At 56.0% G+C, this 27,321-nt stretch overlaps 1 protein-coding gene across 1 annotated transcript; it reads left to right on the top strand.

Moving 5' to 3' along the window:
- The first annotated feature begins 421 nt into the window (after positions 1-421).
- Positions 422-27,117, top strand: MXRA7 (matrix remodeling associated 7). The gene is made up of 4 exons (XM_072781729.1): positions 422-704; positions 15,126-15,243; positions 19,044-19,140; positions 26,058-27,117. Exons 1-4 carry the CDS (start codon positions 423-425, stop codon positions 26,170-26,172), a joined length of 612 nt encoding a protein of 203 aa, XP_072637830.1. The 5' UTR covers position 422; the 3' UTR covers positions 26,173-27,117.
- Positions 27,118-27,321: the final 204 nt, after the last annotated feature.

Raw genomic sequence — 27,321 nt, 5'->3', positions numbered from 1 at the left:
AAAATGCTGTGGCCGAGAGTAAGCGGGGTTCACGTTCGCTGTTCACCGTCTTACAGGCCAGTCGGGTGCCAGGGTTTGGGTGAGCCTTCCCGGCCTGTCGGGGCCTCCGCGTTCCCCAACCTGCGCCCCCAGAGGGCTGGAGGCGCGGAAATGATGCTGAAAGTGACCAGAAGCGAAGGGCGCCTGAGAAAAGAGCGTTTCGAGCTGGTTTCCAAAACCAATCTGAGCGCAAAGCGCCAGGCCCGCCCGGTGCGGGCGGCGCGGGCCTCCTCCGGCCTCGGGAGCGCCGCCCCGGGGTCGGGGGCGCGGGGGGCGCGGGGGGCGGGGCGCGGCGGGGGCTCCGCCCCGGGGCGGGGCGCGGGCGGGGCGCGGCGGGCTTCCTCGGGGTCCCCGCGGGCGGGCACTCGGGCGGCCGCGGCGCGATGGAGGCGCCGGCCGAGCTGCTGGCCGCGCTGCCCGCGCTGGCCACGGCGCTGGCGCTGCTGCTCGCCTGGCTGCTGGTGCGGCGCGGGGGGGCCGCCAGCCCGGAGCCCGCGCCCCCGGCCGAGGCCCGCGGGACCCCCGCACCGCCCGGCCCCTGCGCCCCGGAGCCCGCGGCCGCGCCGGAGGGCCCGGGGGAGCCCGAGGGCCCGGGGGAGCTCGCGGCGGCGGCGGCGGCGGCGGCGCCGGTGGAGGCGGAGGAGCAGGCCGCTGAGGCCAGGCAGGTACGACCCGGCCCTCCCGGGCGCCCCTCCCCACCCCGGGGCCCGCGCCCCCTCCCCCCGGCTCGGGCGGGGCCGGGGACCGGGCCCCACTGCCCCCGCCCCCGCCCCCGCCCCCGGGAGCGCGGAGCCCGCGAGCAAACTCGGGAGCATCCTCCCCCCAGAAGTGCCGGCAGCGCCGAGCCCGCTTGAGTTGTGTGCTGCGTCCTGCTGGGGTTCCGCTGCCCGCTCCCCGCTCCCCGCTCCAGGCTCCCCGACTCGGGGCACACCCACCCCTCGCCCTGCACCCCTCCGGCCCACGGCGGCCCGCATCCACGTGCATGCGGCTTGTTTCAAGGTCTGCAGTAATGAGAGTTGTCTCGATAACGAAAAAACAGTCATACTTTGAAAGAAAAGAAAAAAAGCTGCCTTTTCTTGGGAAGCCAGTGTGAAATCCAGACTCCAGAGCCAGTCTCCGGTGGGAAGCGCATAGGGCGGGGCGGCCGGAAGAGGCCTGGCACAAATGCAGTCATTTTTATTGTCACACGTGCTTTGGCACTTTTCCCCTGGGGTTGCAGATAAGCCTGGCCTGGATGGAGCAGAGGAGCAAGATACAGCCCTCCTACAGCCGGGCTGAGCACCCCCAAACCGCCCCTCCTGCTTCTGCCCCACACTCACCCTATGGTTCATCATCAGCTCCGTTCTGACCACTTGCCTGGCTTCAGGACATCCAGATAGATGTGCACTCATCCCCCCTGGCCCCATACACTTTTTCCAGGGCTTCTCTTCACATTCGAAACCTACTTGCGGGCATGAGACCCACATTTCCAGGATTTGAGCACCCTTGACCCCTACAGGCTACCACCCAGGGCCCTGAGTCCGTGGGATCAGAATGCCTTGTTCTTACTCCCAATCCCCTCTTCTTGCACTGGAGGAGGCCTGGAGCAGTTGAAGCCGTGAGCAAGCTGCTCTGGTGCCTTGTCCGTGTGTCCACAGCACCCTACTGAATTTTGCTGGACACTGCAGAGAACCCTTGAGGGGAGAAGGCAGTGAGGCTGGGCCAAGGCTTTTCTCTTTGCTGAGTAAGTGTGTGGGACCCCTCTGAGCAGGCGCTTTGTTTGACAACTGGGTGACTAATTGTGTCATTAGAGCGGATTCTAACCAGCCGGAGGAGGGCTGTTGTATTCCTCCCAGGGAGGACAGACTGCTCTAGTGGAGGCCCAGTTGCTCCTGCTCACCTGGGCCATGGTGACCGCAGGTAGGGTTAGGGCCTGTGCTGATATATTAGGTTCGCTCCCAGGTTTGGGATCCCGCCTGCACTCACAGCCTCCTGGGAGAGCAGAGAGGAATGGGCCTTTCTCAGGAGCCATTTGCTCTCAACCAGCCCTGCCCTACCGTTTACACAGTGCCCTTTCCCACCCAGCAGCAAGTTCTAGATTGAAGTCTTCGATGCCTGTTAGTGGCGCTCAGTAGGGTCTTGATCCTCTGGGTTACAGCACTCCTGAGAGGGCTTTCTACGAGGCCTGTGGGCCCTCAGCAGTTCGAGATCTGGTGGGATGGGGTCAGTGTTGTTGGTCCCGAGCAGCCCCAGCACAATCTGCCTCTGTCAGGAAGACGCTCTTCCTGTGGGGGTGCGTGGGTGCTTGGAAGGACAAAGCACGTCAGAGGGGTTCACGTGCAGGGCAGCTGCCAGATGACTCTGAGAGTCTTGTGTCCCTACTCCCCATGCGACATCCTGTCCCAAGACCATCCCAATGTAAGGGTTATTTTTAAGTCCATATCCTCACTCAGGACTCTGGCCCTTCCCTTGTGGGTTCGGATCCCCAATCCTTGCTGAGTTGCTGAGCTCCCCCCTCAACTCCAGCTGACAAACGCTAAATCATGGCTGGGCCTCAGGCCCTAGGGTCACGTGCGGGGGGTGGGGGACACATACCCCTGTCCCCTACTACTCTGCCTTCCCAGTGGAGAGATTATCCCTGAAAGAAGCTGCTAAGAAATTATCTGAAAATGCACAGGGGCATTTTCTAGAGCAGGTCTCACTGCTTTTTTCTGATTATCATATTGGGTAGAAGGACCCTGGGGAAATGAGGCTGAGGGGTGGGGGCGGGGGGGTGGGCAGCCACCTTGCCTGACTAGTGGTGCTTCTTCTGATCCAATCATCTTTCTGCCCTGCCAGGCCTGGGAGGCCCAGGGCAGCTGCTGCCTCTGATTCACAAAGCTGATTATTGAGAAGGATCCCAGCCCAGGGAAGCAGCCTTCCACTGCGGCTGCGGGTCACTGGGAAGGGTCCCCATGGTGCTGCGGGACAAAGTAGCATAGTGAGCTGAGACACTGGGCAGCCACTGAAGAAACGGGGAAATGGAGGGTGATCAGCCGGCCAGGTCGGGGAGGCTAAGCAGAGGGCAGAGCTCTATTAGTAGAACCTCTTTCTTGTCATATCTCCTAGGGGTGCGTGTGGGGGTGGGCAGTCTGAGGAAGCATGACAGGCATGCCCCCCCCCAGCAAAGATTCATGGCCAATAATGTCACAAAAATAAGAGCTGGTCCCTTTTAAGGCCAGGAAACAGTGCTTTTTGGTGATGTGTAGGTTGTGATTTTCGGATCACCACGCTTCTTATCTAATGGAGGTGTGGATTCCAGCCAGGCTATGTCATAGGATTCCCAAACCGTGGTCAAGGTGAAGGTCAAGGGTCCCCCGAATAGTACTAGAGTTAAGTCGGTGCCATAACCCAGACTTCTTGGCATTCGGGTCCTCCCTCTCTGGTCAGCAACCGACTAGACACAGTATCACCAAACACAGAAGAGGCAGGGAGACCTGTCTCAGCTGAAAACTAAAGAGACAAGACGGACAAACATGATGCATGATCCTTGAATGGGTTCTGGATTGGGGCGGGGGTGCGGAGCATCCTGCAGGTAACTTGCAGATCTGTACAGAACATCTTGCAGATAACTGGGATATGTTTCAAATGAACCGGTTATCAGATCATTTTGTTGTCTCGATGCTCAATTTCTTGCATGTGATGCTGGCGTTGTGCTTCTGTAGACCCGTGGCCTTGTCCTTGGGGAGATTGCTGTGTGCCCAAACGTTCAGGGAGGACCCGTCATGATTCTAATAGTTACACGTACACGCCCACACAAGAGAATGGAAAAATGGCAAAATGTTAACAACTGGTGAATCTAGGTGAAGGACGTACAAGTGTTCATTGTTTTATTCTTCCGATTTTCCTGTAGGTTTGGAATTTCCCAAAGTACAGGGCTGGAGAGTACACTTACGGTGATGAGCGCCGAGAAATGTATAAAATTGTTGAAACATTATATTGTTTGCCTGAAGCTTTTATACCACTATATATTCATTATACATGGAAAAAAAAAATACAGTGTTGGGAAAAAGAAACCCAGTGGGGAATTTCTCAGGAAAGGGCTTGGTTTCTCAGACACTCTGGCTGTGTCAGTCTGATTGGGCTGCGCAGCCTCACCCGGGTGTCCTCACTGTGCAGCTGGGCCCTGGTTCACCTTCTGGAGTTATCCTGCTGTTAGGTCTACAGCGTGTCTCCTACCCTCACCATCCCTGTCGCCACAGGTCTCCCCACCCCGACCCCTACAGAGGCCACAGAGTGATTTAGGAGCAGGTGACTCCCCTCCCCCGCCGTCCATCCTGACCTTCGTGATGCCAACGTGTCCCCACTTTCTGTTCTCTTAACAAAAAGCACAGAAGCCAGTGAGTGAAGGGCCAAATAGAGAGTTGGCAGTTGTTCATATCAGTTTGGAATCCTGTCTCCGTCAGCTCGGGCTGCTATAACAAAATACCAGAGCCTCGGAGACCTAAACGGTAGACATGTCCTTCTCCCAGCTCCGGAGGTTGGCAAGTCTAACATCAAGGTGCCAGCTAACTCGGTTCCCAGGAAGAGTCCGCTTCCTGGTTTTCTGTGTCCTCACGTGGTGGACAGAGAGCTCCCTGGTGTCTTCCTCTTCTTATAAGGACAATAATCCCATCCTGGGGGCCCCTACTCTCAGGACCTCATGTAACCCTAGTTTACCTCCAAAGGCCCCACCTCCAAAAACCATCACACTGGGGCTTCTCGGGCTTCGACATACAAATTTGGGGAGGATACAAACATTCAGTCTGTAATAGGTCTAGTGATTTACTGCAAAGGACACTGGAAATAGCCCACACATCCATTAATTAGGACATTGGATTAATTAGCAAGTTGGTAGAAATATGTAAGGAAAAGCTCAGAACACAAAACAGTGTGTTCACGGTAATTACAGTGATGAACATCACCAAAGAGGGGATGATGCACAGAGCTGCAAACAAGAGTTCAGTGTTCAGCAGTGCAAGAGAGTATTTTATGCGAAGTCGTTTCAGCTCATAATTTTTTTTTTCCCACGTGAGAAAGAAGTCCAGGGACTTTCCTCATGGCTAAACTTTGTTCTTTCTTCCCGAAGTAGTCTTGTTGGCACCCAGAAAATTTAGCTGTCGGTTAGAATTTTCTACTCTGTGGGAAGTAATAAATTTTTAAAGAACATACCTTAAGGAAAAAGCTGCCTAGCTTTGCAGGGTTAGAAAGAAGACGCGGAGCATGCGCCCTTTTACACAGACCCTGTTTGTTGCTCTGTTCTTTCCCGGACCGTCGGCCTAAGCCAGAGTGTGGGAGGGCTGAGTCGGCCCTAGACCGTGGGTGGATGTGCCTCCTGAGAAACGCCCAGTTCCCAGTGGCTGAGGCATTTTGGGAGCAGCTTGAGTCCAGCCACGCTTGGTTTGCCACCGTTAGGGACAGATGAATGAACCAGGACTTTGTTTTGGGGTATTTTTTTTTAAGATTTTATTTATTTATTCATGAGAGACACAGAGAGAAGCAGAGACATAGGCAGAGGGAGAAGCAGGCTCCCTGCAAGGACCCTGATGTGGGGCTCAATCCCAGGACCCCGGGATCATGACCTGAGCCAAAAGCAGATGCTCAACCACGGAGCCACTCAGGTGCCCCTGAACCAGGACTTTGATGGGGTTCAGAAATCTCCTAAAAGGGGTGCTCTGTATGGACTGAGCAGCTTGCTGGGATTGCTAGTCCTGGCTGCTTGGTCAGAGCCGAGAAAGAGGTCTGGGATGCTGCACCAGGGTGCTCCTGCCCTCCTACCTGGCAGGGAAGAAGGATCGGTCAGGTTCTCCTGGCCATAGTGGGTGAAAGAGCAAATGAGATTAACTGGTTCAAAGGAAACCCAGTATGAGAATTCATGGTACCTATTTACCTAATATTTTTCCTCCAGGGGCACCTGGGTGGCTTAGTCAGTTAAGTGCCCATCTTTGGCTCAGGTCTGATCCCAGGGTCCTGGGATTGAGCCCCACATCCAGTTCCCTGCTCAGCGGGGAGCCCACTTCACCTTCTCTTTTTTGCCATTCCCCCTGCTTGTGCTCTCTCTCTTTCTCTGTCAAATAAATAAATAAAATCTTTAAAAAAAAATTGTGACTATTCTGAATAGTCATAGGACTTGGGGGAAGCCATATAACCTCAGTTTCCCCAAACTGAAAGGATTGAACTGAAACGAGCTCTGACCTCTCCTAGAGCTCTCTGCAATCCATGCTTATCTGCTTTCCAGTTACCAACTTCTGTTTCAAGGCCTGTGCGTCCAGGGGTGGGTGTGTGCATGTGTGTGCCCGCATCTAGTATTTGCAAGTAAGAACTCCTTGCATCATTATTAACGCTTCGGCCAACCTGACCTCTGGTTGAGACAACCCTGGGCACGTTCTCAGCCAGAACCTCATTCTGGGACCTTGGTATTAAGAGTGTTTCTCCCGGCCAGATGCTTCTGTGCCGAGGACTCAGTATCTGAGATCAATCCCAAGACAAGCAAATACCTCCAGCGCAGTGGTGTCCTGTGAAGATCAGTAAACCCTACTCTGGGGGTCAAGCCATTCTTATCATTATTCTTCCTAAAGTCTTGCCAGTTTCTGTGGCCATGGTTGAGGGCTCCTTAGAGACTTTTTTTTTTTTTTTAAGATTTTATTTATTTATTTGTGAGATACAGAGAGAGAGAGAGAGAGAGGCAGAGACACAGGCAGAGGGAGAAGGAGAAGCAGGCTCCATGCAGGGAGCCCGACGTGGGACTCCAGGATCACACCCAGGGCCGAAGGCGGTGCTAAACCGCTGAGCCACCAGGGATCTCCTCCTTAGAGACTTTCAACACTAGTCACCTGTCTTCTGTTGTTGTCCTTAAAGTTGGTCATGGTCAGAGTTCTTCTTCAGCCTGGTTGGCCCCGAACACGGTGGTCTCATGTCCCCCGCCCCCATCGTTCTGGTCACAGCAGTCCGCAAGCTCTCTGCCCTATGCTCAAGCGTCTCCATTTATCACCACCTCCCGCCCCAAAATGTAGACACTAAAATTCCACCTAATCCTTGCTGATAAGGGGAGAATGCACATCGCTGCCCCGGGGTGGTTTTTTACGAAGCATTTGATGCCCTCCAAATCCTCTTTGTAGGAACAATGCCAAAAACCGTTAATCTGATAGGATTGGATCTGGCATGCTTGGCCATCGGAGCAAGAGAGTGTGCCTAGGGCTTATGAATGTGCCCTCAACTGGGATATGAGGTTGGAGTCCAGGATGGCCCTTTTCGTCTGGACGGCTGAACTTGGCCCCCAGCCTGGCTCCTCCTTGCCCTGGGGCGCTGTGTGCTGGCACAGGGAACACCAGGTCTCAATCTCTCCGCCCCTCTCCCCCAACCCCAACTCAGGAGTCCGCGTCTTACCCAGGACTCTTGCTTTGTTCTTTGTCCGTGCTGGAAACACTCATGCTCCTATCAAGTGGAGGACTCACTTCTAGACCTGTCTTCCAGAACACGCTGGCCTCTGCCCTTCCCCTGATCCATAGCTGATGGTGCCCAGCCGCTCCCTGAGCCCCACCTCATGTGGCCGGCTGCCTCCTCGACACCTGCCCGGGGTGGTCCAGTGAGCCCCTGAGACCACCGTGAGGCCACCCTGTCTGTTAAGACTGTTCTGGACAGGTTCCCCCCAGAGACCAGCCCCATGTTTATAACATGGAAGCCACAGCCACATTCTCCTGCTCCAAGCCGTGTGGTGGCCTCCGTCACATACTGAATAAATTCCGAACTCTTACCACGGCCCCAGTGGCCGGCTCTGCCTCCTGTCCCAGCTGTCCCCTCGCCCCCTCCAGCACAGCCACAGTGGCCTTCCCAGTGCTCAGACGCACCGGGCCTGCGCCTCCTCTGGAGCCTTGGGACAGGCTCTGGGCCCTGCCGAGCAGACCCTTCCTGGCCTAGACTCTCACACAATGGCTCCTCTTCACCTTTCAAGTGTCTGTGTCCCCGAGCACCTTTGAGGATACAAACTGGCAATTCATCAAAGGTTTTATCAGCTAGAATTATGTCTTGGGGCAAAGGACATCAGATCAGTGGTTTTCTTACATTTTTTTAAAAGTGCTAGATCTGTTTTGTTCTTCTTTAAGCCTAGATGGAAGTCCAGTGCATAAAGCAAAAGCAGAACTTCCTTGGGGTGGGGTGGGGTGGGGAGCGGATCTTGGGCCCTATATTCCCACTCCCCCCTTCTTACAGCAATCCGTTCGGTCGCCCCCACAGAGCTCCAGGATAAAAACGAAGCTCAAAACCATCCTTGCCGGGTCCTGTGAACCCCAGAGGACCCCACCCAGACAGAGGAGGGAGGGGGACCCAGAGGTGAACGGGGAAGGGCAGACCATGTGCCCAAGGCCTTGTTCCCAAGGGTGACCCCAAGTTCCAGCCCGCCTGCCCATGGCACCCGCCCCCCCATGGGCTGGAGAGGAAAGCACCTCTCCATTAGAGACCCTGACCTCACGGACTGGAGGCATTAGAGACCCTGACCTCACGGACTCCAGAAGCCCAAGAACCTCAAAGGCCAGGGATTATTTGAATTCAACACGGCAGCTGTCATTTTAGAGTTTTCGTGGGAAAAAGCCATCGTAAGGCTAGCATTTTAAGATGTTCTCAGAGCAAATGAGTTGCAGGAGATTAAGTAAGGTCAAGGACATGGTGCCGTATTGGGCACCGAGTGATTGGCAGGAGCGTGGAGAATGAGGGTGAGTCCAGACTTTTCCAGGCGGGTGGTGGCGGTAGAGAAGTCAAAGCGGAGAGGAAGCAGCAGGCGTGGATCCCCATTCCCAGGCCGTGACGAAGTGTCCAGGATGCTGTGACCGCAGAGAAAAACTGGCGAGTTGAGAGGGGCCAGTTTAGGATAAGAAGACGTCAGTCCGTTGTCTCGGGGGATGCGCCTTATCCCGCTGCAAATATGGATTTAGAGGGTTGGCCGGAGCGTCCTCTGCCTGGAGCTGTCACTTAGGCGTGCGGTGGCTGAGCTGTTAGACACGCGGGTGGAGGGAGCCGCCGTGACCTCTGCCAGCCTGCCCTCCCCCCCACCAGCCTGCACAGGCGCCCCGGGAGCTGGCGCCAGCTCTGCGCCCTCTGCTCGCCCGCAGCTGCTCCCCTCCGAATGCAAAAGATGAACAGCCTGATTGCCTAATGGAATCTTTCTGGAATGGGGGTTGGGGGGGAAGAGCCCTGTCAGAGCCTCTCTGCCTGCGGTGGGAGCCGGGCAGCAGCCCCTGCACCCTGCCCGTTCTGGGTGCCCACCCCAGAAACCTGCTGCAGACGTGGTGTGCAGGTGGATGGGGCCTGGCCCAGGCCGCGGAGAAGCCGTGGGGGATCGTGCAGGCCCCTTGAGAGCTCCCTGCTCTCCCTGTTGGCTGCTGCAGGGGAGGGAGGGACAGACGTCCCCGTGGAGGTGGACCCGTGGGCCTCTAAAATCACCCTGGGTTATCCAGGGGGCCTGTTGTGGCACAGCCGGGCTCAGCCATGGTGCTGCTCACAGGGGCCAAGCAGGTCCTGTGTGCAGGACCCGGGGCCGAGCCATCTCCTCAGAGAGAGGGAAAGATATCTGCTTCTCTGTCTGTGTCTGCCCCCCTCACCCTCTCCCTCCCTCCCTCCCTCCCTCCTCTGCTTCAGCGCCTGCATCAGGCCTGGATGGGCCAGGGCGGCCATAAATGGCAATGTGCTGCCCGCAGGCTCGCACTGGCTCCGAGAAGCCTCCCTCCTTGGCCTCTGGGAGCCCCTGGCCCCTGTGCTCTGCCTCCCCCGAGCCGTCCCTCCACTGGAGGAAAAGGCGGATTTGGAGAAGTGTGTCGGGACCCGGGAAGTGAGAACTTGGGCCCTGTCCAGTAGTGGAATGCCGGGACTCTGGTCAGTGAGGTGATGGGCTCGGGTCCCGGCCCGAGACCGCTCTGGGGACCAGCCAGGATGACGGTAGCTGTCTCAGAGGGCGTCACCCATTCACAGCTTCACGAACCTGATTTCCTTTCCTTAGAGCACGGTGTGTTGGTTTGCTAGGGCTGCCATAACAACGTTCTGCAGACGGGGCGGCTTAGAACACCAACGTTCATTTTTTCCAGAACTGTGAGGTCCAGGCGCGGGCAGGGCCGGTCTCTCCTGGGACCTCTCTGACCCTGGCCTGCCGGTGCCGCCTTCTCGCCGCGTCCTCATGACACCCCTGGTGTCTCTTGCATGTGTCCCCTTCTTACACATCTCCTCTTTGAAGGACACCGCTCAGATTGGGTTGGGACAAGGCCTCACTGGCCTCACTTTAACTTAATTCCTTCTTCAAAGGCCTTCTCTCCAAATGTAGTCACAATCTGAAGTACCAGCAGTTTGGACCTCAGCTTGTGATTTTGGGAAAGACACAGTCCAGCCCACAACACACAAGGACCGTGCAGCTCTCTCAGGACCAAGGGGACCAGTGGTGACATCTGGCTGGCTTGCGATCAGCGCTCTGAGCAGCTGTGTGGTTGTGCTGCAGCCCAGCTCCGTGGGAAAGCAAGCCCAAGGGTGGAACTCCAGACCTCAAGACCCCCAGGGGATTGCCTGTGGCCAGGGGCAGCCAGCCCTTCGCAGATTCATTCAACAAACACAGAGCCGATGGCCAGAGTTCCTTAACCTCCCAAGTCAGGCCTGACATCTCTCACCTGCACTTTTTTTTTTTTAATTTTATTTATTTATTCATGAGAGATACAGAGAGAGAGGCAGAGGGAGAAGCAGGCTCCACGCAGGGAGCCCGACGTGGGACTCGATTCCAGGACTCCAGGATCACGCCCCGGGCCGAAGGCAGGTGCTAAACTGCTGAGCCACCCGGGAATCCCCTCTCCCCTGCACTTTGAAAACGCTTCTTGGAGTTTCTCCTGCCTCTGATCTTGCCCTCGTTACCCCATTCCACTTCCTGCTCCAAAAATGCCAGCCTCTTCCTCTTTCTCCCCATTTAAAAGATGCTGGGAGCCCATTGTCACCTTGTCCTCTCAGAGATGGGGAGGCCGGGGTGGAGTGGCCTTGGAACAACCACAGCCAGGGTCTTCTCCGAACCCTGGGACCAGAGCTCCCTTCTCCCCAAACAGAGTCGGGCCATGGGTCACATCTGCATGCTGGTCCGTTGCAGGAGGGGGTCTGTCCTGAGGCAGTGCCCCATCCCCCACCCCCCACTTCCACCTCACACCCCACACCCCACCCCTGGGCCCACAGGCTTCCAGGGGTATCCTCCAAAGGAAGGGGGTTTCTGTACAGACAGAAAAAAATGAGTGGCCAATTCAGCACTGTTTTCCAAACTTCACAAAATCTAAAACAAAACAAAACAAAAACAAAAACAAAAACTCTTTTAAATTGCATCCCCGTATATAAAGTCACAGAAGCACACCAGAAATTTTATAAATCGGTATCTCTCTCTACCAGACATGTAACACTATTTATCTTCCATTTAATTCTGGGATGCAGGGGTATCCCCAAAGTCTTGGTGTAGTTTTAGGTTTTAATAACTTGAGAAGTGTAAATGCTACAAAGCTACAGCACACGTCCGTTGAATATTTACTTATTTAAATTCTTCTTATGCTTAGCTACCTGACATTTGAATGCCAAGTTTTCCATTTTAATTCCTTGTGTGTGCCAGAGTCTGGATGGGTGGGCAGGGGGACGAGTCCTCTCCCCCGGGCACCTTGGTGAGCTGGCCAACCTCCGTTAACGTGATGTCCAAGCTGTCAGGTGTGCATCAAATCCTCGCAAGATCGAAAGGCTGGAATCACAAATGCGATCCCTCAGTTACTGAAGCTCAGGCCATGAGTATTGTTTTCAAAGTCCAAAAATCAACTACAGCCATATCTAGCACCAGACTGTGGTAATTACATGAATTTGAATGAGAAACGTCAATTTATTTAACATGTAAATAGCCTCTCCAGGGTCGTTTTCTTGCTATGTTTGTAGCATTCATGCTTCTGAAATTATTAAAGCTGAAAATGACACTAAGACCTGGGTTGCACATTTTTTTAAAATACCGGTAGCAACCTCTCAATTGCTTTCATAACCCGCCAACGGGGTCACAGCTACAGCTTAAGAAGCAAAAAATAAAAAAATAAAATAAGAAGCAGCACACTAAAATAAATAAATAAATAAATAAATAAATAAATAAATAAATAAATAAATAAGCAGCACACTTCAAAAGTCAAGTGCAAGATTCAAAGTTAGAGCAGCCTCTCCCCGGGAGGGTGTTGGCAGGTCAGCCTTTGCTGGGTGTCCCTTGGGGACAGTGGGGTGTGCCTCAGCTCTTGATTTTCTCACCGTGCACGGCCATTATTTGTGCAGATGTCTTTCCAACTGGATCATGAGCTCCTTGAGGAAAAGATTGTGCTCGTATCTCTTTTATCTTTGTGTCCGTCACACGTAATGGGAGAATCGGCCACCTCTCTAGTCTCAATATTGGGCTTATTTCTGGGGTCCAGCCCTGAACAGGTTAAGGGCAGTTGTCTCTCTGTTTTCTCCTCTTCCTTAAAACACACACACACACACACACGCACACACGCACACAAAACCTCACTGACTTCACAGTTCAGATACCCCTGTGTAGCATTTTTAAAATATGTCGAGTAATTCATGCATATTATTAGAAAATCCAAATATACTGAAATGAATCAAATGAACAGAGAAGTGCTGCCCTTCCCCCCGAGGTAGCCCTTCCCCCCAAAGGTAGCCACTGCTAACAGTGCCTTGCGTGTCCTTCCAGAAAACATTTCCTCAGCGTTTGGAGCGTTTATGTGCATCTCCATTCTTATATTTATACCAAGAAGGTTGCCCCTCTCACACTGTGCTGCTTCTTGCTGCTTCCTCTTGGTAACTTATCCTGATGCATTTCTCACATCAGTCTGTACAGTTGCCTGCTTTTTAAAGCACTGTGTTGGGGACGCCAGCTGGCTCAGCGGTTGAGCGTCTGCCTTGGGCTCAGGTCGTGATCCCGGGGTCCTGGGATGGAGTCCTGCATCGAGGTCCCCTCAGGGAGCCTGCTTCTCCCTCTGCCTGTGTCTGCCTCTCTCTGTGTCTCTCATGAAAAAAATAAATAAAATCTTTAAAATAAATAAAAGCACTTTGTTGCATGGCGTATCCACATTGTGATATATTTAAACTGTTAACATTGTGCTGCACACATTAGCCAAATATATCTAACTCTAATATATTTAACTCAAAGTCACGAACATGTCATCGTTTCCAGTTTGGCTTCTTTTCTGCTGCACATAATCAGAGTCCTTGTATAAAAACCTGAACAGATGGTTTTCTAGTCCAGAGCAGATCCCTAGAAGTGGGTTTGCTGGGTCAAAGGGGTGTCTCCTTTTCCTGCCTCCCCTGAAGAGGCCTGCCCCCCTCCCCACAGACGCTTTGCTGTGCAAAATCCAGGGGGCATCTGGACAAGCCCCACGTACTGACCGGCGGCGCTCAGGGCAGCGTGGCTCACATCTCGATGGTGCAGAGCTTGATGGACGCTGCTAAGAGGAGAAGTCCTGCTCCTGCCTCCCACCCAGCTCCTCCTGGCTGCACTTTGTGTGATCCAGAGAGCAAGAAAATGACAGGCAACTCAAGGCCTCTCAGGGTTTGCCACTCATGACCTGCTGTTGGGCTTGTGCAAACTTGCAGGCCAGCTTCGCTCGCTCTGTTCTATGAGGGAGCCTGCTGCCAGCCCCTCCGAGCTCCTGCGGAGGCTGCACCTCTGGGAACTGAGTCCCAAAGGCCTGAGCGTGCCACCCTCTCAACGCAGGCGGCTCACTCCTGTGTGTGCTTCCCTCTCATCAACCTGCGGGTTTGTGCATATTGGCTTCCCGTCACAGTTCCCCGGGTCCCTTGTCCCCACCACGCCCTCAGTCCCTGTGGCTGGAGGATCCGCACATCCCGGTACCCCCCGGGATTCCTGCAGGTTGAAGTCACTCCTTCCTCCCAAGAAGGCCATCTTGGGACACTCCTTCCAGCCATCCGTTTATTGAGTCCATTTGAGGGAGAGCGCTGGGCCTGAAGGAGGTGGAGCTCCAGTTTGGGGAAGATAGATGCTGAAACTGTTAGGGGTAGAAACGCAGTGCCAGGGGCATCAGGGTGGCTTAGTTGGTTAAGCTTCTGTCTTCGGCTCAGTTCATGATCTCAGGATCCTGGGATCGAGCCCTACGTTGGGCTCCCAGCTCAGTGAGGAGTCTGCTTCTCCCTCTGCCTCTGCCCCCTGCTCATGCTCTCTCTCAAATAAATAAAAATCTTAAAAAATATACTTTTCTCAAAAAAAAAAAAAAGAAAAGAAAAAAAGAAATGAGGTACCAGGAGGCAGAGGTGGAGTCTGCACTCACCAGCACAGCTTCTCTGTGACGGCCCCGCCAAGGTGGGCCCCAGGTGCTAGCCTTCCCCGGGTGCCCCTCCCTGGTCCTATCAGCTAGAGTGGCGGGTGGGGGTCCCCAGTCCCCTTACCAAAATGGCATCCAAAGGCTTTGACAAGGGCAGCCCGGGTGGCTCAGCGGTTTAGCACCACCTTCAGCCCAGGGCGTGATCCTGGAGTCCTGGGATCGAGTCCCACGTCGGGCTCCCTGCATAGAGCCTGCTTCTCCCTCTGCCTGTGTCTCTGCCTCTCTCTCTCTCTCTGTGTCTCTCATGAATAAATACATAAAATCTTTAAAAAAAAAAAAACAAACAAAGGCTTTGACAAACACCCACCTGGAAGGGGTGAAAGGACTGAGGTTTAAGGTCAAAAACACAGCTCCCCAGCGGACAGACTCCCCCTTGTCGTCTTGGCCACACAGCGTTTTCATGGAGATTATGTGGATTCCACCGCTGGTTGATGGTGGCCCCCACGGGGGTCCTCCTGGCCTCACCCAAAGAACAGGCACCTGTGCTGTATGGTCATGCTGGCCCTCAGCGGCTCCTTCCTCTCCTGACGTTCCGCCCACCGCTGCCCCATCTCCCGGAGGCGGGCCCTGGTTTCTGGTCCACCACTGCTGCGGCACATCCCTCCTGCCAGTGGGCCAGGGTCAGGTCGCTTTCACCGAGGGGTCAGGCACCTGGATGACCCTATCAGAGTGAACCACCCCGAGCTCTGGGCCCCAGGTGCTGAGTCTCTCCTTGTCTTGCAGGAAGAGGAGCCAGAGCTGGAGCCGGAGCCACAGCCGGAGCCGCAGCCGGAGCCGCAGCCAGAGCCGGAGCAGGATGGCCCGGAGGGACCAGCCCAAGCAGGGCCTGAGGAAGAGGACGGTGAGTGGGACCCGGCCTCCAGGTGCAACCCCCTGCCCTGTCACCTTGGCTCTTTCTGTCCCCTCTTTCCTGTCTCTAAACTGTGAGTTGTCTTCCAATACGGAGGACCCATCATGCCAGAAAACCAAGCACCCTGACCTTCCACTTCCTGCCGCACCTCCTAGCTCTGCTCCCAACACTGTGCATTTCAGTTTCTCACTGAACCTCTCCCTTATGGAGACAAAAGCCACTCACAGGCCGTTACCCAGGTGTTCTACACGGCGAAGGCCCCACGGGAGGAGACGCCTGATTTCCAAGCAGCTCAAGTACCTGGCCAGCCCTCCCTGCCCTCAGATCCTGGCTGGCCAGGGGTAGGGGGCAGGAGTGACCCTGAGCATGAAGGAAACTGGCCAGTTAGAACCTGAGCAGGTGGAAGGCAGTGGGGTTGCCCTGGGCACCCACGGGGGCCAGTGCCCTGAACAGACAGAGAGCCAAACGCGGTGTGGGTTTCTGCTGGGTCCTGTCGTGTTTTATTGCTTTAAAACAAGCAACAAGAAAGCAGCATGTCAACATTTGTTAAATCTATATGCAAAGTACGTGGAGGACTTAATACTTGTACTCTTGTGTGTGTTTGAAATACTTCATAATTTTTTAAAAAGCGAGACTGTTGCCGTGACTTTCAGCCGACTGCTGGCAGGGGCAGTGGAAAGAGTGGGTTGCAGGAATGCAATGACCTCCGCTGGTGTGGGTGTGTGGGCGGGCGGCCGGCTGCACTGGGGGGCCCACAGCTCCCCATGAGGTCCCGCAGGTCCAGGCTCCTGTCAGTGCTGCCTCAAAAGAACAGGGAAGGGCAGGCAGCTGCAGAGGCTCGGGGGCTGGTTCTCCCCAATCATCTGCAGGTTTAGAGATGCATGGCACCTGTGCCTGGGGTCTGTCCCTGCCTCGTGGCCCCCCTTACCCCCCGCCCCAGGCAGCTGCAGGGATGCCGGAAGTCAGGATCCTGTTAGTGACTCGGGGACCCAGGAGCTGTGGCTGCTAGAGGCCCTGCCGTGGCAGCTAGAGGCCCTGGCCAGGACAAGAGGAGGATCACCAGCCTCCCACCCAGCCATGGGCCTTGTCATGGGCCCTCTGTCCTTATCTGACTGCTGCCCCCGGACACCCCCCATCCCCCAGCCGCTTCCTGTGAGCTCTGACAAGGCGAGGGAGGGGAGGTTTAGGGCCCCAGCTGTCAGAGGAAAAGAGGCGTGGGCCCCCAGCCCCTCTGCAGTGAGCGGCTCAGCTCTCGGGCTAATTGATTAGTGTCGCCAAGATGCCCTCCCTAAGCGACTTGGCAATTCACAGAAGGCTACAAGAGGAAGTCCTGCTCCCGGGAGGCTCTCACATTGAAACCTCCTGGTCTAGCAAAATTGGATGCGACTGTGGATCACTTGGTACACCACATGTGATGTGATTAAGTGAAAGGCTTTTCTGCCTGGCCCGGAAAACATAAAACTAATCAGGCCTGCCCCCTAAATTGAAACCTTGAGTAGTGCCCAGCTGGCAGAATTTTTTGTTTTATTTTTCTAAAACATAGCAACACAGTGACCTTGATGTTGAGGTTAATTGGTTTTCTTTGTCCGTTGCCTCTTCTCGAGGTCCAGAATCGAGTGTTGGTGTGTTGGCTGTGAGCTCATTCTGAGACCGCAGCTCTGTGTCAGGCTTTTTTTTCCCGCCCCTCTGGCAGGCTTTTCAGAGCTTTCCGGATAACCAGGGACCCAAGCCCCTCCGACAGCAGCTCTGAATTACTCAGCAAAGTGCCCAGATCCCCAGATGCAGGCAGTCCATACCTGGTGCTGTTGGAAGCTCCTGGTTCTGCGGGCCTGCAGGAAATGGTACTTTCCAGCCCTTTGCTGGTCAACCTGAGCAGAGCTCAGCCTGGAGGAAGAGCTGGCCCGTGGGGGCCGCGGTCTCTGGTGAGAGGGGGTGGGAATGGATTCCCGGGTCTCTGCACCAAGCCTCATCTCACCCGGAAGAAGAATGAAGGCCCCTCAGGATGATCCGGCCCCTTTCTCCACCACCCAGTGCCACTGGCTTCCTTGCTTTGCTGGGTCGGTCTCCCCAGACACCACAGGGCTTGCTCCCTCTCAACTACCACCTGTAAATCCCCTCCTGATGCCACTCCCAGCCTACCCCCAGGGAAACTTCCAAGCAGCCCCCTCGCTGCCCCACTCCCCTGTCCTTTCTGCAGAGCACTCGTCACCAACTTCTAACTGTATTTTACTTATCTTTGCTTACTATATGTTTTATTCACTGCTAAGTCCCCAGCACCTCACACAGTGCTCACTAAATATTTGCAGAAAGAATGAAGATCAAATGAACTCTTGTACAGATGTAGTAACTTCTTCCTAAGGCAAAGCTTCAGCCCCTGGGCAGTTAGCCGGGGTGAGGGAGCCACAAGCGGACTGTGCCCTGGGAGCCGGCCAGCATTCTCCTCCTGGGCGAGGCTTTGGAGAGAACAGGGCCCTCCTCACATGACATTTGGGTTCTGAGTCTGCATCCAGAACCTTCTTCCTTCGGCCCAGAGAGAACCTGAATCCAAAGGGCTACGGCCTCCACCCTGGACCCACATCAGCTTGTCTAATCAAGCGGGACAGGTGCCAGCTGGAGGTCAGGGTGGCCTGGGGCAGGATGCGGAGGTGTTCAAGATTCCTGACATTGGAGTGGCAGAGAGGTACACTCTCTAGAACAGGACTGAAAAGGACTCCATGTGTGGGAGGGTGATTTGCTGGCCTTCGCATTTCCCTCACTCAATTCTGTACGCCTTAGTGGAAACTAGACAAAACCAGCCATTCAGTCCCTGTCCTGGGGACGGCCAGGGGTTGCCTGCCCTCCACCTGCTGGGCTGAAAGACCACTTAAGGGCATAGCTTCCCAAGGGGACTCTCTCCTCCCGGATGCTCAGCCCAGGGCTATGCCCTGCAGTGCTTTTCTCCTCCGCCCTACAGCCTGTGCCTGTGTGCCCAGCACCTGCCCTCGCTCCCTGTCACTCCGCTTCTCTGCCCAGACCTCTGAGGTGCCCGCCTAAGGCCTCGAGATGGTTTGTGTGTTCTCAGGCAGCTAGGAGTCCGTTCTCTGGGACTGGCAGGTCCCTATTCAGTAACATGTACCGATTTTGATGCCCAAATTCAAAACTGTGTGAAAAACGCTACATCCCTCCCATGTCCTACTGTAGGCTGGATGCATTGTTTCAGATTTCTAATAACCGGCAGGCACCCCAAGCCCCAGAACCCGGAGGATCTCAGCAGAACGCTCAGGAGTCCCTGTGCCTCCCGGGGGCCTGGGACCCAAGGAGATGCAGGGGACGTGGCCATCACATAGTAGTGATGGGGGGCTTCAGAGACGAGGGTAAAGCATCCCCCAGACAGCATCTCAGCGGGAGCCTTTGCCGGAGAGGGGCAGCCGGGCAGCTCTGCGGGCAGCTCAGCCGGGTCTTGGGGGGTGCCCGTCACTGGCTGGGTAGAGCTGCAGGCACCGTGTGAGGAGGGGGACTGATTTCTCTCCAGCTGCTTCATCTTTGTCCCTGTATCCCCATTTCAAGTTCCAAAGAGCTCCTAAGCTGCCGTGGGATTTCACAGAGTGTGGGAGGAAGCCCTGCCGGGTGGAGACAAAAAGTCGCAAGCTCCTGAGGCCTGGCAGCCCGGATGGCATGGGGTGGATGCAGGAGAGGATGGGGCCAGGCAGCCAGCCCTTGGAGCCAGCAAAAGGGAATGAGGACCCCAAGCCTGTGGGAGGCCCCCCTGCGCTCAAGGCCTGCGCCGGCTCTGACCCGTCTCCTCTCTGCAGGGGGAGAGGTCTTCTCCTTTAAATACAGCCCGGGGAAGCTGCGGGGGAACCAGTACAGGAAGATGATGACCAAAGAGGAGCTGGAGGAGGAGCAGAGGTAGGCTGCACACCTTCCCCGCGGGAGCCCCCCCCCCCCACGCTGTCCTGCCCCTGCCGGGCCCTCCCGAGGGGGGAGCCGAGCTGAGCAGGAGAGGAGGCCCGCCTCTGGCCAGCCTCCTGCCCCACCCCCGCTACTCCTTTATTTTGGTTTTTGGGGTTCTGTCCTGCTCAACCAGCCTCAGTTTCCCCAGAGACGGGCCCCTTGGGGAGCCCGGGAAGAGGGCAGGGCGGCTGAGCCCCTCCCCTGCCCACCTCGCCCCACGAGCCACCCGGGAGGAGCCTGGAGCAGAGCCGGCTGTTCCCTCACACGTACAGTTCATGACAAAACCGATCCATCACTTGGGGACAGGGTGCGATTCTTCCTGCTCATCCGCTCGGCAGCTCCCCTGCCCCCATCGCCCGGCGTCGGCGTTTGTTCTGCTCCACGGAGCTCCCACACAACTGCACGCCTAGCTTCTCAGCTGTAGGACTGGGCACCCCCCCACACCCCGCTGGGCACCCACTGCACACCGCGGGCCTCCGTCCCCGAGTCCTCTCCACTCCAGCCCGCTGGGGTGCTGAGGAACGCCCTGGAGGCAGCAGGACAGCTGTGCCAGGCCACGGGAGAGAACGGTGGTCGGACTCCAGCGGTCCCCCCACGACCCCCCGGTTCAAACTGGAGTCTCAACGGGAGCCCAGGCTTGTATGCTTGTGGTGACCCCCACCTGCTCCTTAGCACAGGCTGGGGTCCTAGGGTCACAGAGGACAGGAGGTTATTCGAATGCACAACTCAGCCACCCTTTTGGTGCCGCTGGTCAAGCCACTGAGGGTCCCTCGAAAGTCAGAAGCCGCTCTGCCCAGACCCCCATTTCCCCTCCTGCAGCTGCCACCAGCTCTTCCAAACCTGGCCTGGAAGGCTCTTCCCCTGGGGCGGAGGGGTGGCAGCCTGGGCCCAGCCTGAGGAAGATCCTGAGCAGGGGAAGGTGGCCTCCAGGGGAGCCCCTGGCCCCCCACTTGGTGCTGGTGACACTGCCTCTGGGTGTGACCCAGTTTGCTGCCTTTATATTTCAGGATTGAGCTGACCTCTGACCTCACTTCCCTGTAGCAAGTTCCTTAGGTCCTGAGCCACACATATTCTTGCAAATCCTTTTGGTAAGGAGATTGACTTCTCAGACCAGTGGTGCTTCCCTCCTCCTGTCTGTTAACGTGTCCCCAACACGACTGGCGCGGTCTAAACCTCCCCGCTCCGCCGCCTCCATCATCAGTTGATACATTGTGTGCACGGTGCGGTCTCGCTCTCCGCCAGCACGGGGGTCGCAGTGTGACCGGGTCCCTCTGTCCGGGCTGCGGGGTTCTGGGAGCCCAGAGGACACAAGTCCCTGGTGGGCCTCGTGGACCGGCTGGTGGGGAGCTAGCGCCCCCTTGTGAGGCTGAGGCAGAACTGTCGTCCCCCAGGGGAATTGCTGGGTGTCCCCCTGCCACTTCATCCCAAGCTGTGGGACAGGCAGGTTGTTCTGGTCAGAGGAAGGGGTGGCAGAGGCAGTGCTGTTCAGTAAGCTCAGACTGACCGGAACACAGCCACTCTTTAGTTTTCCTGTTGCAATGGAGACCACGTGGCGCAGAGGGCCCAACAGAGTCAGTATCGGGCCCTCTACAGGAAACGTTTGCAGGCCCTGGATTAAGGATGGGGAGCGCTGGGTGCACCTGCGATCCCGCGAAGGTCCCCATGGACGGAGCCAGGTGCTCGGGCAGGTGCCTGTGGATGTGAGGAGTCAGTGAAACCGGAAGGACCGGTTAGGGACAGATGCCAGGCCTCAGGCGGGGGTAGGGGGTGTCAGGTCTCCAGGGTTACGGGGCTCAGAGCAGGCACCCCAGAAAGAGGGAGGGGAAGGGGAAGTCCCTTCTCTGTTATGTTCAGACAGCAGACCCTGCATCGCCCAGGAAGGTCTTTCCCGCCAGGGTCTTGGGGGACCTCTGGGGCACCGAGTCACACTTGGCTACTCCGTGGGGTGGAGACTGTGCCCCAGGGCAGCCCCAGGGTGAAGGAGGCTGTGCCCCAACTTGAGATGAAGGGGCTAGTGGACTTCATGGCCCTTAAACACACGGTCCCCGCAGAGTGGAGCTGGAGTTCACGTTCATTTTCATTCCTGTCCTTCCCCAGCATGCTCCCCACGGCTGCTGCACGCATCTGCCTGCTGCCTCCTGCCCCTGCATGCGCCCCAGCCAGCTCACGTGGCACTGCATGGGGCCCCGTGACTCGCACACCTCTTGCAGCTGCTTCTGTCCCTCTCGTGGTGATGCTTGGGGTTGCAGAGGCTGGCGAGTTTGGCTCTGTCTCTCCATCTACAGCTGGGTAGTTCCCGTGTGGCCCCGGGAGAGCCGGCGGGTGCAAGCTCGTTCTGGTCCCAGCTCGTCCCAGCTCGGTCTAGGAAACTGCCCTGGAATTCTAGTATGAAAAAGAACACGTATCTTATCGTCAAATCACTAAAGCCACAGGAGCCAAGTATGCTCTCTTCTTTGCCTGTCAAATTCCTTCCAACCGAACTCTGCCTGTTTCTAATCCCTTTCCTGGCACTCTGAGTCCCAGTTGAATTGCAAGCTAGTTCACCAAAAAATGCTGCAAATCCCTGACTTTAAATTAACTCAGCCACCAGAGCAGTGGTATCCAGAGCCCAAATCCTTAGCGGTCACATGGTCCAGCATCCCCTAAAGCCTCGCTTTACAAATAATTTTCAGGGCCTAGCACTTAGGAAGCAGGACTAAAATCAAGACCCCAGATCATTCCTCTGCGTGTTTCAGTGGACAGTCCCACCCTTGGAATTGCTCACAGATTCAGGTTCCCTGGGCACAAGAGGCAGATAAATGGTCAGGGTTGCAAATCCAGAGCTGGTGGCTGCCTAAGGAAGACTGCTCGGTCACTGCCTGCCCCCTCCGCCAGGCCTTCTCCTGGGGCCCAGGGCTCTCACAGGCGTCCCTGGCGTTGCCACGCCTGCCTGGCTGGTGGAGGGTGCCTTCCCACCGCAGCTTCTCTGGGAGGTGCCATGTCCAGCCTCAGTGTGTGGCTGGGACAATGGGCTTTGCAGGCTGCTGATAGAGCCTCCAGCTCCCAGAGCTAGTGAAGCTGGGGAGCTTGTCAGGAAAAAGAAAACGCACCCCCGTCCCCTCCTCTCCTGTGTGCCGTCTGTTCTTCCCACCTCCTGGTCCAGAGGACAGTGTAGACCAGGCTGGCTCTGATAGATGGGAACCTGGGATCCCAGCGCCCCCGCTCCATTCTGAAGGTCCACAGAACGTCCTGACCTTTCTGGAAAAGGACACGACTCTGGTGGAAGGTGCCTGGTGCAGCAGAGCAGGCAAGGGTGGGAGGCGGCCCGGGAGCCCAGGCTGTGGGACATTCTGGCATCCACAACCTGGTGAGTCCATGGAGCATTTGCCGGTATGAATGTCTAGAAACACGCGTGACTCTGACCTCCAGAAGAGGGCGCCGGAGGGACAAAATTGAGGGCCTGCGTTCCCTGGAAGAGACTGCGAGCTTCTGGGTGTCATTTAGAAAAGGTGTGTGTGCATCCTAGGGTGCTAGTGTCCCCAGAGGGAACAAAACCCCACCAGCGGGAACAGGAAATAGTTGAGTGTGACAGGACAATCTCAGTGGGGGGGGGGGGGGCAAAGGTCAGAAGCACCCAGTATGTGACCTAGAGTCGGCCCCGCCTCCCCGCCCAGGGTCCAGGTCTGCCCCCCTTAACTAAATGCCTCCCGGACTCAGGACTCAGAATGGGGTTTGGCAGGCTGCTGAGGGCCAGTGCCGGGTCAGGCGGGCTCTGGGGAACAGTGTCCTGCTGTAGCCTGGCTTCTGCAATCCCAAACATCCTCCTCCTCATCCCCATTCCCCCTTCCTCCCCCACCATCCGTGTAAGATGGAAGAAGTAAAATAAATGATCTTTTCTCCCTATTTCTCTTTACAGAACCGAAGAATAATGAAGTTATCATTAGCCTCCTGCTAAAGGCTTTTCCTTTTGGCATCTAAAAAGCTTGAGAGATAAAATGGAAATCCCCAGAGCGGAGCCATGCAGGCTCCCGGGTGCCTCTGGCCTGCACAAATGTGCTGGGACCCAGCCCCTCCATCAGGACCTGTCCCTCAGCGGGGAAGGTGCCGGGAGCGCCTTGGCCCCCCGGGGTAGAGATGCTCCCCCCTATTGGTGTGCATTGCTTGGTTAAGCAAGGGTTTCGTAGACTTGGATTTGTCTTATCACCGTACCCTGCTTTCCCCTCGCCCTTCACACCTGTGCTATCACCAATGGCAGCCACCTTGTCATTTTAAAACCAGCAGAGCTTCATCCCCGCCCCGCCTTTTCCTTCACTGGAGCCAAATTGTGAAAGACTCTGAGGCCTGCCAGACCAACGAGGCAAAGCTCCTGTGCTGGCTACCTGGCTCAGGGATGGTGGACGTCCTCCTTTCCCTGGGGGCCCACTTCCCTCTTTCCATCTGGGGGGCTCGGGTGTTGGGGGTGAGAGAGGAGAGTCGCAGCGGCAGCAGTCCTATTACTGGCCCCACAGCGGGGAACCAGCGCCAGCTATCAATTTGTGTGGCCCTTAGACTTCATTTAGAGGAGGCTTGAATCCGCCCCTCTTGTGGCTTGAGAGGCCTTTTCACTGACGGCTCTTCCCAGCGCAGCCGAACCTCCACCTCCGCTTTGGCAGAAGCAATAAGACTAGTTTGCTTGAAATAGGTTTCTTGACGATTATGCCTTTTCCTAGAAGGTTTCATAGGTAAGTTAGAATTTCACCAGATAAACGAGGTCAGCCCCAGACCCGTTTCTTGGAATTTTATATTGGACAATATTTATACTATACCAGCCTAATCTGCAGTTTTTAGATGCGTTGGTTAAAACAGATTTTTTTTAAAGCAGTAAGTTTATAGAAAAATTTGTTCCATTTAATGGAAGGCCAGGATGCCACCCCCTGGGCCATGTTACATTCCCAGCCACCTTCTCTGGTCCTAAAATCAGGTTCAGAGGTGTAGTGCAGAAAGGGCACCGTGTGCAAGCCTCATCGAGCCACGGGACGAGTAGATCTACCCTGGTTAGCACACGTGTCCCCACGCAGCAATAACAGCAGCCTCATCCAGGCTGGGATCTTACTGATACAGTAAGTAGGTGACTCCCTCCAGGGTAGTTCCCTAACTAGTTAGTTGTCTGGAATCCTGAACGTGGCTTGTAGGCACCAAGCCTCATCATGTACTCCCGATGGCTTGGATCTGTGTGTTCAGCCTTTGTTCAGCCCAATAAACTTTGAGTAGATGACCTCGGTTACTGTGTGTTTTTTCAGTTTTGCTGTGTTTTTAAGAAACAGTCTCCTCTGAACCCATTAAAACATGAGCTCGCTCTCATTTTGATGCCTGTTACTCTCTAGCAGAGGAGGAGTCCTAGGTCTACCCCAATGCCCAAGCGCCACAGCCATCAAAAATACCTGAGAATCTGTGTGCATGCGAGGTGGGGGGTGGGGGGTTGTGATTCCATCCAAGTTGCTCAGCACACACAGCCTTTCAATTCACGGTGCTTTCTTCGGACTGTAGGGTACAGAACACCTACGGCAGGCTCCTTCTCCTCCACACGGGAAACAGACTAGAAATCGCATTCCCAGGGTGACCGAGAGAGGCTGGGATTCGGGACTTCAATATTTGAGTTTCTAGATGCAGCTCTAGCTAGAAAGCCAAATTCTGGTCGAGAAATACGGGGTCACCGCAGAAGGAATCCATTGGGACACATAAAAGACCAGACACTGGGACTCCACGCCACCCCAGGCAGCATTATGGGTGCTGGGTAGCCTGGCGGTCGTTCCAAAGCCCTGCCACGGGGGACACGCGGTGTGTGTATGCAGGGAGGGGCCTAGAGGGCCGGGTGCAGGGTGCAGCTGTCCACACAAACCACAGAAACCAGAGGCCAGCTGTGCTGACGGCACCGCACATGGAGCGGAACGGGCGAGCCCCAGGTCGCAGCTGCCCTCTGCGCTTGTGCCCTGTGCCCCACCCTTGCACCCGGTGCCCCACCCTTGCAAAATGTTTGCGCTCCTGGGAGTTGTCCCGTGCGGGTCAGATGGTGTGGCCGAGCCTCATAAAGATAAATACTTGGGTCCCAGCTGCCCATCCAGCGTGGGCCAGCTCTGTGGTGGGAGGGATGGTCCCCCCGCTGGCCATAAGGTATGTGGGCAGAGCAGGAGCAGGCGCCCCTTCCTCCGAGCAAGGAGACCCCGTGGGCACCTCCGCCCACACCCCTGCTTCTCAGCTGCTAATGCTTTCTGCCCTCACCCCTCACAACTGAGGCTGCTGCTAACACGTTCCTTCATGGGCTCGCTCTCGGGCCACTTAACAGAAGGGGCCTCCCCCCATCGACCCCCCTCCCCCAGGACGTGCCAGGTCAACGCTTGAAAGGGGGCCTCAGGGAAACCTGGGTGGCTCAGCAGTTAAGCATCTGCCTTTGGCTCAGGTTGTGACCCCAGGGTCCTGGGATCGAGTCCCACATCAGGCTCCCTGCAGGGAGCTTCTCCCTCTGCCTGTGTCTCTGCCTCTCTCTGTGTCTCTCATGAATAAATAAAATCTTTTGAAAGAGAGAAAAAGAAAGAAAGAAAAAGAAAAAAGAAAGGAAAAGAAACAAGAAAGAGGGCCCCCTGGGGGAAACAGAGGCACAGGATCCCACACGTTCACTTGGGTCCCCAGACCCGTGGGGCAGAACCAAGACTTAGAGCCTGCTTTAGGACCTTCCAGCGGAGGTGGTTCGGCCAAGCCAGCTCGTGGGTTTTGAGTGGGTTTTGCTTCTGTTTGACTTTCTCCTTCCTGGAAGGCAGGCACAGCAGCGGCCGAGAGCAGGGTCCCAGCCCCGGCGCACTCGGCGTCCCGCACCCTGCGCTGGAGCACCTTCTTCCTCTCTCCTCTCTTCCCCACAGAGTGCAGAAGGAGCAGCTGGCGGCTATCTTCAAGCTCATGAAGGAGAACAAGGAGACGTTTGGGGAGATGTCCGACGGCGACGTGCAGGAGCAGCTCCGCCTGTACGACATGTAGGCCGCCTGGCCCGCGAGGCCCTGTCCCTTGCTGGCCCGCCTTCAGTAGGCCGTCCCTCCGCCTTCAGTAGACCGTCCCTCCGCCTACGTAGCCGTAGAGGCGTATCACACATGGATTGCGCGGTTCCCACAATTTAGGCCTCATTTTACAGGAATCGGGATCGTTGTCCTCAGAGTTCGACTTGTTTGCTAAGAGAATGCTCCCCTGCTGCTCGCACCCATGCAGTTACGGAAGCTTCCAGAAAGCCTTCTGAAGCAGATTGAGGGCGCGGCAGGACCCATTGCCCATCTCCCCCATAGCACCCCTGAATCCTTTCCACACCAAGTGCCCAGTGGGGGTGGGGGTGGGGACCGTGCCAGTGGCGCCCAGCTGCTGCCCGCACCGGCTCTGAGCGTCCTTTTAGCAAAAACTCTAACTCAACACCCCCCTTCCATGCTGGAACAGATCAGTGCTCTCAGAGTTGAGACCCCCCGAGAGCTTCTCCCATTTAAGCGTGAGCCTTCCTTCACCCATGAGGAAGGCAGGCTCATTTGAGTTATTGTGTACCCAGAACGATGCTCGCTGCTAGAGAGAGCAGTCAAGGCTGCGACACGGTGCCCACCCTTAGGGGGACTACGGTCACCCAGAGAAGACACGCATATGCGCGCGGAGGGAGCATCTCCCCAGACAGCATGCAGTGCTGTCACCCCAAGGTGACCTGAAGAGACAGTGTCTGGGAGGCTTTAAGGGGTCAGTCCCCTCCCAGGGGTCAGCCAGCATGGGATGATGCAAATGCAGCAGCTCCCTGGGCTGCACGGGCCCTGGTTTCTGTTCACCCCATTAGCAGGAAAACTCAGAGCACGTGGAGTTGGGGGCGGGGGGGGGGGCATCTGCTAAAGAGAGGACCTATGAAGTTCTTACCAATATTTTGTATTTGCTGAAATAAAGCTAAGTCAACACAATGAACTCAAAGAAGCCGTGGCGTTTTGCGCACCTCACATTAGTGATGGTGGGGGCTGAGTTACTCTCCCTCCATCCTCCCGCTCGCTACTAGAATTCTCCTCGGGGACCTCCCGTCTGTTGCTATAATTCCTTTTTGCTTCCTTGTCCACAGTCTCCACAGGAGGAGGGTCTGCTCTCTGTTCTGTCCAAGTGTCGGTGGTTCTTTCT

Source organism: Canis lupus, chromosome 16 (genome assembly GCF_048164855.1).
Source record: "Canis lupus baileyi chromosome 16, mCanLup2.hap1, whole genome shotgun sequence".
Classification (NCBI taxonomy): Eukaryota; Metazoa; Chordata; class Mammalia; order Carnivora; family Canidae; genus Canis; species Canis lupus.
This window is presented reverse-complemented; position numbering and strand designations above follow the sequence as displayed.